Here is a 13,563-nt window from a genome sequence, read left to right on the forward strand (position 1 = left end):
AAATGGTACGATTTTAAAAAGGAGGCGTGGCACCTGACCCCATCCCTAACCCCAACCGTCATTGGGGGATAAGTAAATCGTACTAAATTGTACGAATTAGATCGTACAAATTCATACAAATTAGCCACTAAATGAAAAAGTTACGAATTGCCGTGAGATTGTGTTGGATTATATAACTAATGTTACTGAGGAAAAACTCAAATGGAAGGGTGTAACAAAAGAAAACATTCACATTCACACGACTTTAACTCATTGCCTATATATATATATATATATATATATATATATATATATATATATATATATATATATATATATATATATATATATATATATTTTATTTTTATATATATATATATATATATATATATATATATATATATATATATATATATATATATATTTTTTTTTTTTTTTTTTACTAAATGAACTATGTCTGTAATTATAAATAATAAAAAATAAAAAAAATAAAAAAGATAAACAAGTTAAGTCAACTTAACAGATAAAATGGGTTTACTTGTTTAATTAAAGTCAGCTTGTCGTTTGTAAGGCAACTGGTTTACTCATTATTTTAAGCAATGTAAAATACAAATTGTTAACAGTGTGAAGCTGAACAAAACTAAACAGAGCAATAGAACAGGGACTATTACAATATTCCAAACCACTTCTCCTTCAACACACATCAATCAATCAATCAATCAATCAATCAATCAATCAATCAATACTAAACTATGATATACTAAACTAAACTACATCTATGTCAAGGAACTCTGCAGACTTTTGGACAAGCACATCAAATAAACCAATTGATGATCTCCACATGCGACAGAGGACACGCTAGGACAGTGTGCTTGATATGCTCACTCGGCTGTAGAGTTAGAATTGTGTCTAATGTGAACAGCTTAATATAGCGTTTTGTCATGCTATGCCGCAACCTGATGTCTATCAACTGACAAATGATCCAGAACATGGCAGCACATCTGCCCTTCAAGCAGCTAAGAAAAACCCACATCACAGTAAAGACGCAATAGTGAACTGTGTAAGTATCCACTAAATGAACATGAATAAATGTTAATACACCTGGTGGCACTGTGGGGGATTAAAAGTGGCAATGCTCTTAACTCTATTACATTACTCAGAGGTCTGACAGAAGCTCAGCTTAAAAAAAAAAAAAAAATGTAGCTTTTCTAGTTATGAGGTGCTTTTTTCCCCCCAAAGATTAGCAGCATAGAATGACTAACTACTAAAAAAACAGTTTTTGTCTCATTGTATTACGCTTGCAGCTTTACAGCATTACAACCTCATTAAATAAACTAACCTCTCTATATATTTATCTGTATATTTATTAGGATTGTTACTTTAGATGGATAACTTATACTGAAAGGCATAAATAATGATTTTAAATGTGTTCAGAAGAAAAGTCAGATGAAGTCACCCCTGGACTTGGTTGTAGAAACGGTGAGCCAGGTGATAAAAGCTACTTTAGACAAAATACTTACGTTTAATGTCATTGTGAGTCTGTAAACTAAATACAGCATGTTTTAAAGTGTTAAAATGAGTGCAAATGTACTCTTGTACCTCTTCTTCACAAACTCATCTTAAGGATACTAGACCTGTTTTGGATCCTTGTCCTGACAGAAGATCCAACCATCATAAGTTTTGCAGAAAAGGCAGACTATTTCAGGGGCCAACAAACCGGTCACCAGCCAGCCAGCCAGACTGCCAGCCAGCCAGCCAGCCAACCGACCAACCAACCAACCGACCAACTGACCGACCGACCAACCAACCAACCAACCAGTCAGCTAGCCATCCAGCCAGTCAGCCAACCAGCCAGCCAACCGACCAACCATTCAACCAACTACTTTTTTAGGCTACTTTTTATCTCTATTAAAACCAAATCCATACGGTTTTACTCTAAAGCTGCTCGCACACCACAAGCATTGCGCCACGCAGTGCCAATGCATTCTAGAATTCTAAACGTAGGTTTCTATCAGGGTATACACACCAGCGCCGCAAGTCGGTAGCTGTCGGCCGCGGCCAGCCACGACTCAGAACACAGTTCATATTTCTGCCACGTAACAGAGCGCCATCTGATTAGTTTCCTTTTAAATACCATGCGAATGTGCGCCTCTGGTGTGTGATACTTTCAACTGTCATGTGCGCACCGTGTTGCGGCGCTGAGAGGCACATCAGATGTGTGATGCCCTTAAAACTGAATTCTGCAATTCCTAATCCCTGTGTAGTCTTTAGCCACAGTAGAGTCAATAGAGGTATCTCATTCAATCCCAGACATATTTGTATGAAGTTGACTGAAACAGTTTTTTGTTTTGTCAATGCTTTAACTGTTTCCTTCCAACAACTTTCAATGTTGTGAAGCATTTGTTTTTACCCTTTTGGCTGGTCATTGGATCCAATAAGAAACTATCCATTGAGCCTGTGCACATTCATAATTGTGTTACTATGTAGTAAATTAAGATTAAGATGCCAATAGGTTTATCAAGTAACGATGTTGTTCATTACAATTCAAATACTATGATCAGCAAATTAAGATAATACTTCATTTTAAGGTGTCCTTGACTATCAAATAAATTACTGAACAATACCAATAATACCAATCTGTGTGTACTATTTATACTGTTAGGGTTAAATTGCACATTAGATTTAGGGTTAGTTGCATGTCACTATGCATAATTAATAGTAATTATTATAGTTAGTACATTAAACATATGATAATGTGGATGTAACAAGGACACATTCAATTAAAGTGTAACCAAAATTAATGATAGGACATTTAAATTAATACATACATCTAGACAAGCAGCCAATTTCAAATTAAATAATAATAATAATAATAATAATAATAATAATAATAATAATAAAAACAACAACAACAACGATAATAGGGCTGTAACCTTTTCGAGATGCACCAGGAAATGACTGGGAGTCAATGGGCCAACATTAAAACACTGGGAAGCTTTCGGAAGTCCTAGAGCCCCAGGGGTGCAACATTTACCCCCGTGTGGGGTATGTTTCTTGCTCAGGCTGTAACCCTTTTGAGATGTTGTAAATCCCAAAAATTGGCGCTATAATGTGTGAAAGTTTGTCCCCATGTTATGTCAACGGGATTTTTGACTCCTTATAAAAGTCATAGCACACCATTCCCGATAAAACCAGACAATTTGGTCCCACCTTTAAGGGTCCTGGGTGAAAACTGTGGGACTAGTTACGCGCCAAAAAACGCACGGAAGAAGAAAAAAGAAGAAGAAGAAGAAGAAGAAGAGAAAAAAGAAGAATGAAGAATAGCAATAGTGGATTTGTCTAAGGCAAAGCCCATTGACAATGTGCTACTGTAAATATACAACACTATGTTTAAATATTGTCATATCACACACACTCACACACACACAAATAAATAAATCAATAACTCAATCAATCAATCAATCAATCAATCAATCAATCAATCAATCAATCAATCAATCAATCAATCAATCAATCAATCAATCAATCAATCAGTCAGTCAGTCAGTCAATCAATCAATCAATCAATCAATCAATCAATCAATCAATTAATCAATCAATCAATCAATCAATTAACAACATCAAAACAGATAATAGCTATATTACATTTGGCTATAGTTTTTCTGAGACACAATACGGCTACTGTGTTTGTCCTTGACATGTATAGGGAAAGTTTCCCAGCACCTGCTAGACACAGGCAACAATTCAAGTCATGAGCAGACCTGAAGAACAAATTACTTATTTGCCTTGGAGTAAACAGATTGTGAAGTATTGTCAGGCCTTCTGCACGTACCTCAGATTGCTAGAGGCATAGCAGGGGGAAAAATGGCCAGGCAAAAGATTATCAGTCCAATTTCACTCCACAGTCAGGCTCAATTCATATGTTTACCTCTTTGAAAATAGCAGTTACATTTGCAGGTCACGTGTGGATGCAGGTATTACCTGCGGGGAGACCAAAATGCCTTTCTAAATGGCCCAGACGGGCAGAGCAGGTCATCTTGCATGATTTCCTAGAGGAGGAAAAATCTTTCGCTTCCTAAATATCATACGGTAAGAATCGCGCCGTTGGGAATCACACCCTAAACATAGAATTGCCCAGAGACGACTTAAAATAGAGCTAGTTTACTAAAACCAAAGACAAGTGAAAATGGAGAGACATTTCACCTCCAGCATTGTGTAGTAATTCGGAATATGAGAGCACAGGAAAAGTCATCATATTGGTCATACGTTTGACATTCACAGGTTGGCATCTTTCATAACAAGGCTTTTTTTCTCCTTTCCTCATTCAACCCTCACCCCATCTCAGTCTCTCTCTAAACCCCAATCGACATTTTCATTTTGAAGCACACCAGGAGTCTCAGATGGTATCACTTCGTAGAGAGTGTTCCTGCGGCCCGCTCGCTGTGTTCCCACCAGCATTAGTTTTTTATTCAGAGGCAGACATGGCCCGGGGGAGGATGGTCACCTGCTGAACCTTTCACTGAGATAAAGAGCTAAAGAGGTTTGATACCAGGGTTAAAAAGATCTGATGAACCAGACTAAAATGAACTCTGTACAACACAGCCGTCAATGTAAGATATGCCGCTCTGCATTTCAAACAACGCAGAAGAACGTAAAGTGATGATACACAGTTAAACACCAATGATCATACTACAAGTTATAAACCTAGCACAATTTAAGTACGTTAAAGGCATAGTTCACCCAAGAATTGGAATTATGTCATTATTAACTCTGATCTGTAAACCCTAGAGATGGTCATGCATGAAAATCCCAGTAGACAGTTCAGTTTCTAAAATACACACAACGGCCTAACTGGCCCCAACAACCATGCCATGTTTAAAGTCACTTAAATCCCCTTTCATCCCCTTTCTGATGCTCGGTTTCAACTGCAGCAGATTGTCTTGACCATGGCTACATGCCTAAATGGATTAAGTTGCTGCCGTGTGATAGGGTTATTAGAAATTTGTGTTAATGAGCAGTTTGAAAGGTGTACCTAATAAAGTGGCCAGTGAGTTAATAAATATACTTTCAAAGTGAAATCACCATTGGCACCAAAACGATATTCAGCTTTATCCAACACAATCCCATTAAAATTCACAACTTTTTTATGTGTTGCAAATTTTAATTTAATTTAATTTGATTTAATTTAATTTAATTTAATTTAATTTAATTTAATTTAATTTAATTTAATTTAATTTAATTTAATTTAATTTAATTTAACTTCTCATTTGTGCCTTTTCATAGAATTTGATCTCATCCCACTTTTCAAAAAAAAAAAAAAAAAAAAAACATGAGATAACACAAATCAATTCTAATTATGCTCTACTTCTTCAAAATGCAAAAGAGTTATGCTTTCCCTTTAGAACAAGTTGGAAACAGACAATAATGCAAAAAAATGTTAAGTTGATGGCTGTACTTCAGCAGTTCAGAAAAACATACATGCTACATGTATTATATAGATTATATGCTATAGATATTTACCATGCTTTGTTGGATTAGGCACTCCAATGCACAAGTTAAATTCTTTAACATTTAACATTTAAAAAACAATTACAGAGCAAAATGTTGAAAAAAAAAACAATGATAACATAAAAAATACAATCTACAAAATTTAAACAAATTATTATTATTATTTTTTTTTGCTTCTCTTGATTTTTCCTCTTTTTATTTATTTCTTTAAATATTTTTCTATAATATATATACATTTGAGTGTACTAGCTTTTGGACTGTTATCGAAAGTTATTTTGTTAGATAAGCTCAAGATTTGACTTCAGTACTTCAGTAGTTGAAGTCAGAATTATTATCATCCTGAATTGATAGCCCCCGTTTATTTTTTCCCCCAATTTCTGATAAAGTGAGAGAAGATTTTTTCAACACATTTGTAAATATAATAGTTTTGATAACTCATTTCTAATAACTGTTTTATTTTATCTTTGCCATGATGACAGTAAATAATAGTTTACTAGATATTTTACAAGACACTTCTATACAGCTTAAAGTGACATGTAAAGGTCAAATAATTAAGGGGTGCTAATAAATCTGACTTCAACTGAATATATGTATATGCCAAGCACTGTATGTTCAATTAATTCTGTGTGCAAATTGTATACATGTCATTGAAATATTGATTAATACATGCCTATATATATATATAGCTCCGTGCCCTTAAGTGAGCCTTCAAGGCCTTTTTGTAAATTTCAGAGAAGGAGATGCTCAAGTACTATGAATAAACTGCTTTTGCAAAGAAATAATTAATCACTCAATGCATAACGCTCCGCTTGTTTTTTATTAGCCATTCATTTTGAAGAGATCTAATATTACATTATAACAAATTAAATGCTGTTTTATAAGAACAGCTATAACAGGAAAAATGGAAACCTTTTCACACCAACCCTGTCCCTAAACTCAACCCTGACAGGAAACTGTGTAGTTTAATTTTCCAACAAAATACTCATTCTCTATGATTTATACGTTTTTGAGAAATGGGGATATAAGCAATGTCCTCATAATCCACCATGATACCTGTATATTAACCATGTCATTATACAAATTCATGTCCTTACGTCACAAAAACATGCACACACACACATACTAAAGGAAAAAAAAAAAGATGAGGTATGTTTTAGAAAATCTGGAAAAGGAATATTTTGCCAAATGCATGCAAACGTTTGTTTTTTTCTTTTCTTTTTTTCTTTTCTTTTTTTTTCTGGATGGCTGGATGGATGAATCGATGGACGGATTCATTCATTCATTCATTCATTCATTCATTCATTCATTCATTCATTCATTCATCCATCCATCCATCCATCCATCCATTTATACATTCATTCATGCATCCATCCATCCATCCATCCATCCATCCATCCATCCATCCATCCAACCATCCAACATAAATTTGAGGCTTCTAGATCTGACTCAGTCCCATGCTTTGACATTGTTCCTTTTTGCGTTTACCTGCTGACAGTGGACGGCTTTTTCCATGTATCTTGGATTTAATGGGGTTTGAGTCTGGCAAAAAAACATTTAAAAAAAAAGACTAAAACAAAAGCCAAAAAAAAAAAAAAAGTAAATAACAGGGTGAAAATGTGGTAAAATCTGAAAACATGGTAAGCATTAGGCTGCTGTGAGGGCTTTTCTTTTTCTGGATTGCTTTTTAAAACACTGTTGGTTGAGCTCAGAGTCAATCAGTCAGTAAATCAGTCAGTCGGCAGCGGTCTCTAGTGGATTTACGAGAGAAGAGTAAGCCTGAATGGCACTCGCAAAAGACATTTGAGACCTCAAAAAGCATACACAGCTGACTCTGGCGGATTCATGAATACAAAAACGGCAAAAAAACGTGACTCCTGGGACATATTTGGTGCTCTCCAGAAATGTATATAGAGATTCGAATGTTTCTTTAAAATCCTAATAATGATAGTCTGTGCCTTGACTTACTATAGATGGTATTTATTAGTTAATTTAGCAATTTCAATAACCTGACTGATTGTTGTAAAATTTGTGGCAAACAGCTGTACTGTCTCGTGTTTTACCATACTTTTTTGCAAAACACCTGCTAGTAATTTTCTGTAAAATTGAATTATACAAAAAAAAAACTGTTATATTTTATACAAATGTGTTATGTTTATTACGAAAATAGAATGTAGTTATACCTAAGCTTTATTTAAATTTTTTTTTTCAGTTTTAAAGGTATGTTAAAAGTGGAAAATTGTTTGGAATATTTAGAGATCGTATGCATAATTACATAAATAATCTTTATAATTACATTAATAACCTGCATGATTACAGTAATAATCCTTATAATCACATTAATTAAACTGTAGTATCACATTAATACATTATATATTTACAGTAATAATTTGAAAAATGACAGTAATAATCTGTGTAATTGCAGTGCTAATTATTAAAATGGCAGTAGTAACCTCTACAATTACAGTCAAAATATGTAAAATGTCAGTAGTAATAACAAGTAATTATGGAACACGAAATTACTGTTTATTTTTTTTTAAATTTTTTTTTTTTTGCAGATTATCTACTTTTTTTTATACTGACAGTTTTTTTGTTTTTTGGGGGTTTTTTTTCACCTTGGAATTATAAGGTTAGAAACAGAATGTGTAACATTTGTTTTTTTTTTTTTTAATAAAAGTCTTAAAATGTAAACAACTTATAAAAAGACATCCCATAATGTAAATAAGCTGTCATTTAATAAGAATGTCAATAACTCAATTTTGACAAAAATGTCAAAAGAGAACCTTATAATTCTAAAGTGACGACTAATCAACATATAAGTATATGTGTATGTATATATTCACAAATCCATAACATTGCAGAAGACAAGCTCATCTCAAGTTTGTATTGAATTGAATTCAAATGCTGAAAGTAATTTGCTAATTCTATTAGGCTTTTAGTTAATGGTTAATCTGTCAGCTAAATGTCACACCATTACAACCAGTTATGTTATTTTATGTTATTTTATACAGTCAGCCCATTCCACCGGTGCATTTTGTATTGAGAATACTGTCTGTGTGTGCATGTGTGGGTCCACTCCTCATATGAAATGCATGGTAGAATTGACTGACAGAAGCATCCATTCACAAGTGACTCCACTCATAGGTGACAGTTGCTGCCCATTTATAGTCTACCAAATCAGTCACTTATGAGGATCCATACCCTTACAGTGACCTTAGAAAACCAGTAGATGTAGTGATGCTGTCCTATATGATAACATTAGCTTAAAGGGGTGGTCCACTACGATATTATATTTTAAACTTCAGTTGATGTGTAATGTAGCTGTGTGAACATAAACAGCATCTCTGAATGTAAAATATTCAAAGTTTAATGCAAAGGGAGACCTTGATTTGTACAGAGTTAGCTTAGCAACGCCTACAATTAACGAATTTTGGGGACTACAAAAAATACTTCCGCCCCCTGTGAGATCACAAAAGTTCGTTATTGCGCATCCCACACTGCGCAGGTAAAGGCCGTGGCCATAGGCGCTGTAACGTTACTGCAGAGAGAGAAATGCCATCCTGCTGTTTCCACAGAGCTGTTCTGTTTCTGTTGTTGGGCTTCCAAATGACACGACCCAAACACAGAAGTGCTTACAGTTCAATATTAATTATGTTCCAGAGAACTATAAAATACATAGCAAGCATGATTTGACAAAACACAGCTTCCAGAATCTCTCCCAGTTCAGTGCTGGATTCAGTTAAAATCTCCTCAAAGATGGAGCAAGGAGACGCTGTGAACTCTGAGTCATGACCTGTAAGTGTTTTTATTTGTTAAAATTGATCATGACATGTACAGTGTCTAACTTTAACGGTGTGTTGTAGCAAAGATGTAAACAACGGGAAATTATGGTAGCCGCTAACGACTTAGCTAACGTTACAAATCTATATTTATCAAACGGCTGTAAACGCACACACACACATACACATACACGCACTCTTGGCCAGCACCTGCGTCTCTCTGTGGGAGACGGCAGAGTTTCTCTCTATAGGCAGCTTTGCTATGCGTTTTACAACTCGGACAATAAAGTCGCAAAAGATATGTGAACGATTCATGTTACTTACACAGGCATATTCCGCATATGCATGAAAGACGTCCTGTAACGCGTTGATTTAAAAAAAATACAGCAATGATTTCCCAACTGGAGTGTAACATCAAAAACAAATCAATCCAGGCTCACAAAGGTCTCATCTCACATCTTGTGCTTTATTCTGTCACCATAGAAAATAACTTAATCCGAGCATGAGAGAAAAAGAACAATAAAAATCTCTCCCGCGCACATGCGCTTCTCGTGTTACAGATACTTCATCGTATACACGCATAAACACACTAAAAGGCACAGAAACAGTTAAAGGAGCTGCATCCCATTTTCACTCGTTACAGACACGTGTTGACTGACTGACTGACTGACTGTTTACACAAAACGCGCGTGCTTGTCAGGGCGTGACGTGGAGCCGATCGGCGAATCACAGCATATTATGATGATGACCAATCAGAGTCACTTGAGGGTGGGCCTTTTAGAGAAACTAGGAAATATGACAGTCGTTTTCATGTTAGCTGAGTAGCTGTGTATAATCAAAGTGAGATTTATGAAAAAATAACACGATTTCCTTCAAGTTAAACATGAGCACACATTGCTTTGCATCTTATTAACACAACCAAGCCTTAAAAATAACATTCTGGACCACCCCTTTAAGATGACGACAACAACTGTCTTTTTTCATGAATGAATGAATGAATGAATAAATAAATAAATAAATAAATAAATATAAATGGATGACTGTATCCCTAATGTGCAACACCTATTGAATGGCATGAAGACAATTTGTTGGACTCCGTGTGTCAGTGTGTCCAGTCTGTTTTTTTACTCAGATGCTGTGTGGGTTTGAGTGATATAAACTATGTGACTTGGTTCTACTTCATGAAATTCACATTTTCAGTTTGAAATGAACATGTATTATAACCTAATAGCTAAAAAAAAAAAGAGGGTTGGAGTCAAGCTATTCATAAATGCATATAGCATTTTCAGCAATTTCAGAGATGTTTATAGCCAAATAATTTTATTGACTATACTCCGAATGTTCAAAACAACTCTTTGGTGTTTGATGGCATTTAAAGGAAAACAGAAATATTCCAGCACACTAGGTGAAGCTGAACAACTTTACAGACTTTTACACACTTCTTTGTTCCACAGAAGTCAACCTCACATGTTTTTTTTTTTTTTTTCCCTTGTGTATTTGCAATGTTAACTGCATCCACAACAATTTCTGTGATCACTAAATTTAATCCTAAGCAAACAAATACAGCCACATACTGTATTTGAACAGGTATAGCCTGGCGACCATGATTGGCCCGCCCAGTCACCAGATATGAACATTATTGAGCATGTCTGGGGTAAGCTTAAAGTGAATTGAAGATGAATTAAAGAATCTTGATGAACTCCTGCAAAAATGCTTTCTTTGCGTTTACAGATGACTTCATAAATAAAGTTATTTGAGTCATTGCAGAGATGTATGGATCAGCGGAGTCATACACAACATTCTTTTTTTTTTCTGCTGCACCATGACTTTATATTCTATACTGTAAATTGTTTCTGTTAAGTGACAAGACTTTTGTCTTAGCAAAGTCAGACCTTACTGTCCTAATTAAATAATTCAAAATCAAGGCATGATCAAATTTTATTTTGGTAAAATAAGAATAATGTGGAGACCTTTGACTTTCATATAAGCCACTTCTGATGCAAAACGATCAACTAGAAGTCAAGTTATTATTTATTGTTCCTAAAACTTGGATACACAACAAGACTTTTGTCAGGTAGTGTATATCATGTCATTATTACCATGTCTAACCAGTACTAGTTCAACAACAGAAGTGCGACACATTTAAACAAACAAACAAACAAACAAACAAACAAACAAACAAACAAACAAACAAACAAACAAATAAACAAATAAATAAATAAATAAATAAATAAATAAATAAATAAATGAATACTAGGGTATCATAAAACAATAAGGCTGTAATAAAACAAAATTTAAAATAATAAATAAATAAATAAATAAATAAATAAATAAATAAATAAATAAATAAATAAATAAATAAATAAATAGGGTATCGTTAAACAACAAGAGTATAATAAAATAGACACACAATAATGAAAAAAACAAAACAAAACAAAAGCAAAGCAAAGCAAAGCAAAGTAAAACAAAACAAAGCAAAGCAAAGCAAAGCAATAAAATAAAATAAAATAAAATAAAATAAAATAAAATAAAATAAAATAAAATGTATTTAAACAATTAGTGATTCACTAGTCAGTTTCTCCAACAATGCATTGAGTTTTTGTTCTAAAAATACAGTTAGTGTAACATAATTAACTGTTTTGACTTACCTATATAGTCAAAAAAGTACAAAGCAAGCCAAAAACACCAGGTATTTACCAAGTCTAATTAGGCACAACAGAAATGCTTAGGTATAGTGGCGCAGCTTTTATGCATTTACTCTACTTTCCGCTCTTCAGAATCTCCTTTTATCAGTATTTCAGAACAGAAAGCGTCTCTACAAAGTGGCCCTTCAAAGGACAGCATGTGAAACACAAGCATGCTAATAGGAATATTTCATCTCTCCGAAGCTTGTTTGCCGTGGCTTGGTATGGTGCAAACATCTGTTCAATAATTGCACACCCAGGGCTCCTCTATCTGCTAAAGACGCGCGGCATTACACATTCAAGACTACATTTTAGACGTCAATTACGCTATCTGATGTTTACTTAACCAAGCCATTACCATGCTAACGGTTCAAGACAATACCTCAGTGGTGTTATGAGAGCTGCAGATAATGCGAATGCGAGGGCAGTGGAGCGCTAACAAGCCCCGCATAACACACACGGAAAAAAAATGCCAGGAAGTGTTTCATGGCAGCTCTTTGTCAGCGTCGCTGAGAGAAGAGACTGGCTGTTTTCAGAAAAGCCGGCTTCTTATATTGATATAATCGCACTCTCGTACCTGCTAGGCCGCTGATAACTGACAGCAGGAGAAGTGGTTTCCATGGTGACCCCATACTTGTTCTGGAGGGTCCCTTCCGTGAGATTGTTAGTAGGTCTGTTTCTTCATTAAAGCAGCACCTACGAAAAACAAGAGGACAGGAGAGAGACAGTGAATGTGTGTGTGTGAGAGAGAACGAGGCGAGTTAAACTGAAAAAGCTGTTTTTCTGTATCAATCTTGAGGGTTTATAGCTTGACAGTTCGTGGAGTATCTGGTGTCTCTGAGTTGTGGAGAAAACCCAAGTGTAACACACAGCAATAACAAATTAAAACAATGTGCTAATACATAGTGGAAAGTTCTGGATGGTACATTGAGAAGTTTGTGAAAAGAAATTGACAAAAGATACACAACGATATCAGGATACACAATATTATCAACGATATAGTGATATTGAAACGATAATTTCAGTACAAGAAAATTGAAAGGAAGTAATATACATGAGACTAAATTATTTTTTGTAAGACAATGCTTTCAAATGATCATGCATTGTCTTTTTTTTCTCACAAAAATGCTATTATATATTTTATGCTATTATAATTGTAAATAGTATAAAAAAACAAAACAAAATAAAATGTGCAGATGTAATTTGAGGTTGATTGATTAATGGGTATGTGACCCCTGATCCTTTGGTATATTAATTATTGTTAAGAATATGCTTTATTTTATAGCCTCATTGTTTTATTTTATTTTATGTCTGTTTTATTATATTCGTATTGTTTTTTGATACCATATTTTTGTCATTTTAATTTATCTTTTTAAGGAGTTATTTATTTATTTATTTATTTATTTATTTATTTATTTATTTATTTGTATTCATGTATGTATTCAGTAATTTATGTATTTATGTTTTTGTTTTATTATACCTTTATTGTTTTTATGATACCCTATTATTTTATTTTATTTGTTTGTTTCTATATTTATTTATTTTGTTTTATTATAGTCATATTGTTTTATGATTCTCTATTTTTGTCAAATTATATATATATATATATATATATAT

At 34.0% G+C, this 13,563-nt stretch overlaps 1 protein-coding gene across 6 annotated transcripts in view; it reads right to left on the minus strand.

Annotated features, from left to right (window-relative positions):
* The window catches only part of cntn5 (contactin 5), a 444,657-nt gene that overhangs the window by 286,320 nt on the left and 144,774 nt on the right, over positions 1–13,563 (minus strand). For all 6 annotated transcript variants that reach the window (XM_087291634.1, XM_087291631.1, XM_087291630.1 and 3 more), the window contains exon 3: positions 12,524–12,642. In XM_087291634.1, coding sequence (XP_087147760.1) covers positions 12,524–12,578 — 55 coding nt within the window. In that variant the 5' untranslated portion in view covers positions 12,579–12,642. The remainder of the gene's footprint in view (positions 1–12,523; positions 12,643–13,563) is intronic.

Source organism: Danio rerio, chromosome 18 (genome assembly GCF_052040795.2).
Source record: "Danio rerio strain M-AB ecotype USA chromosome 18, GRCz13ab, whole genome shotgun sequence".
NCBI classification, from domain to species: Eukaryota; Metazoa; Chordata; class Actinopteri; order Cypriniformes; family Danionidae; genus Danio; species Danio rerio.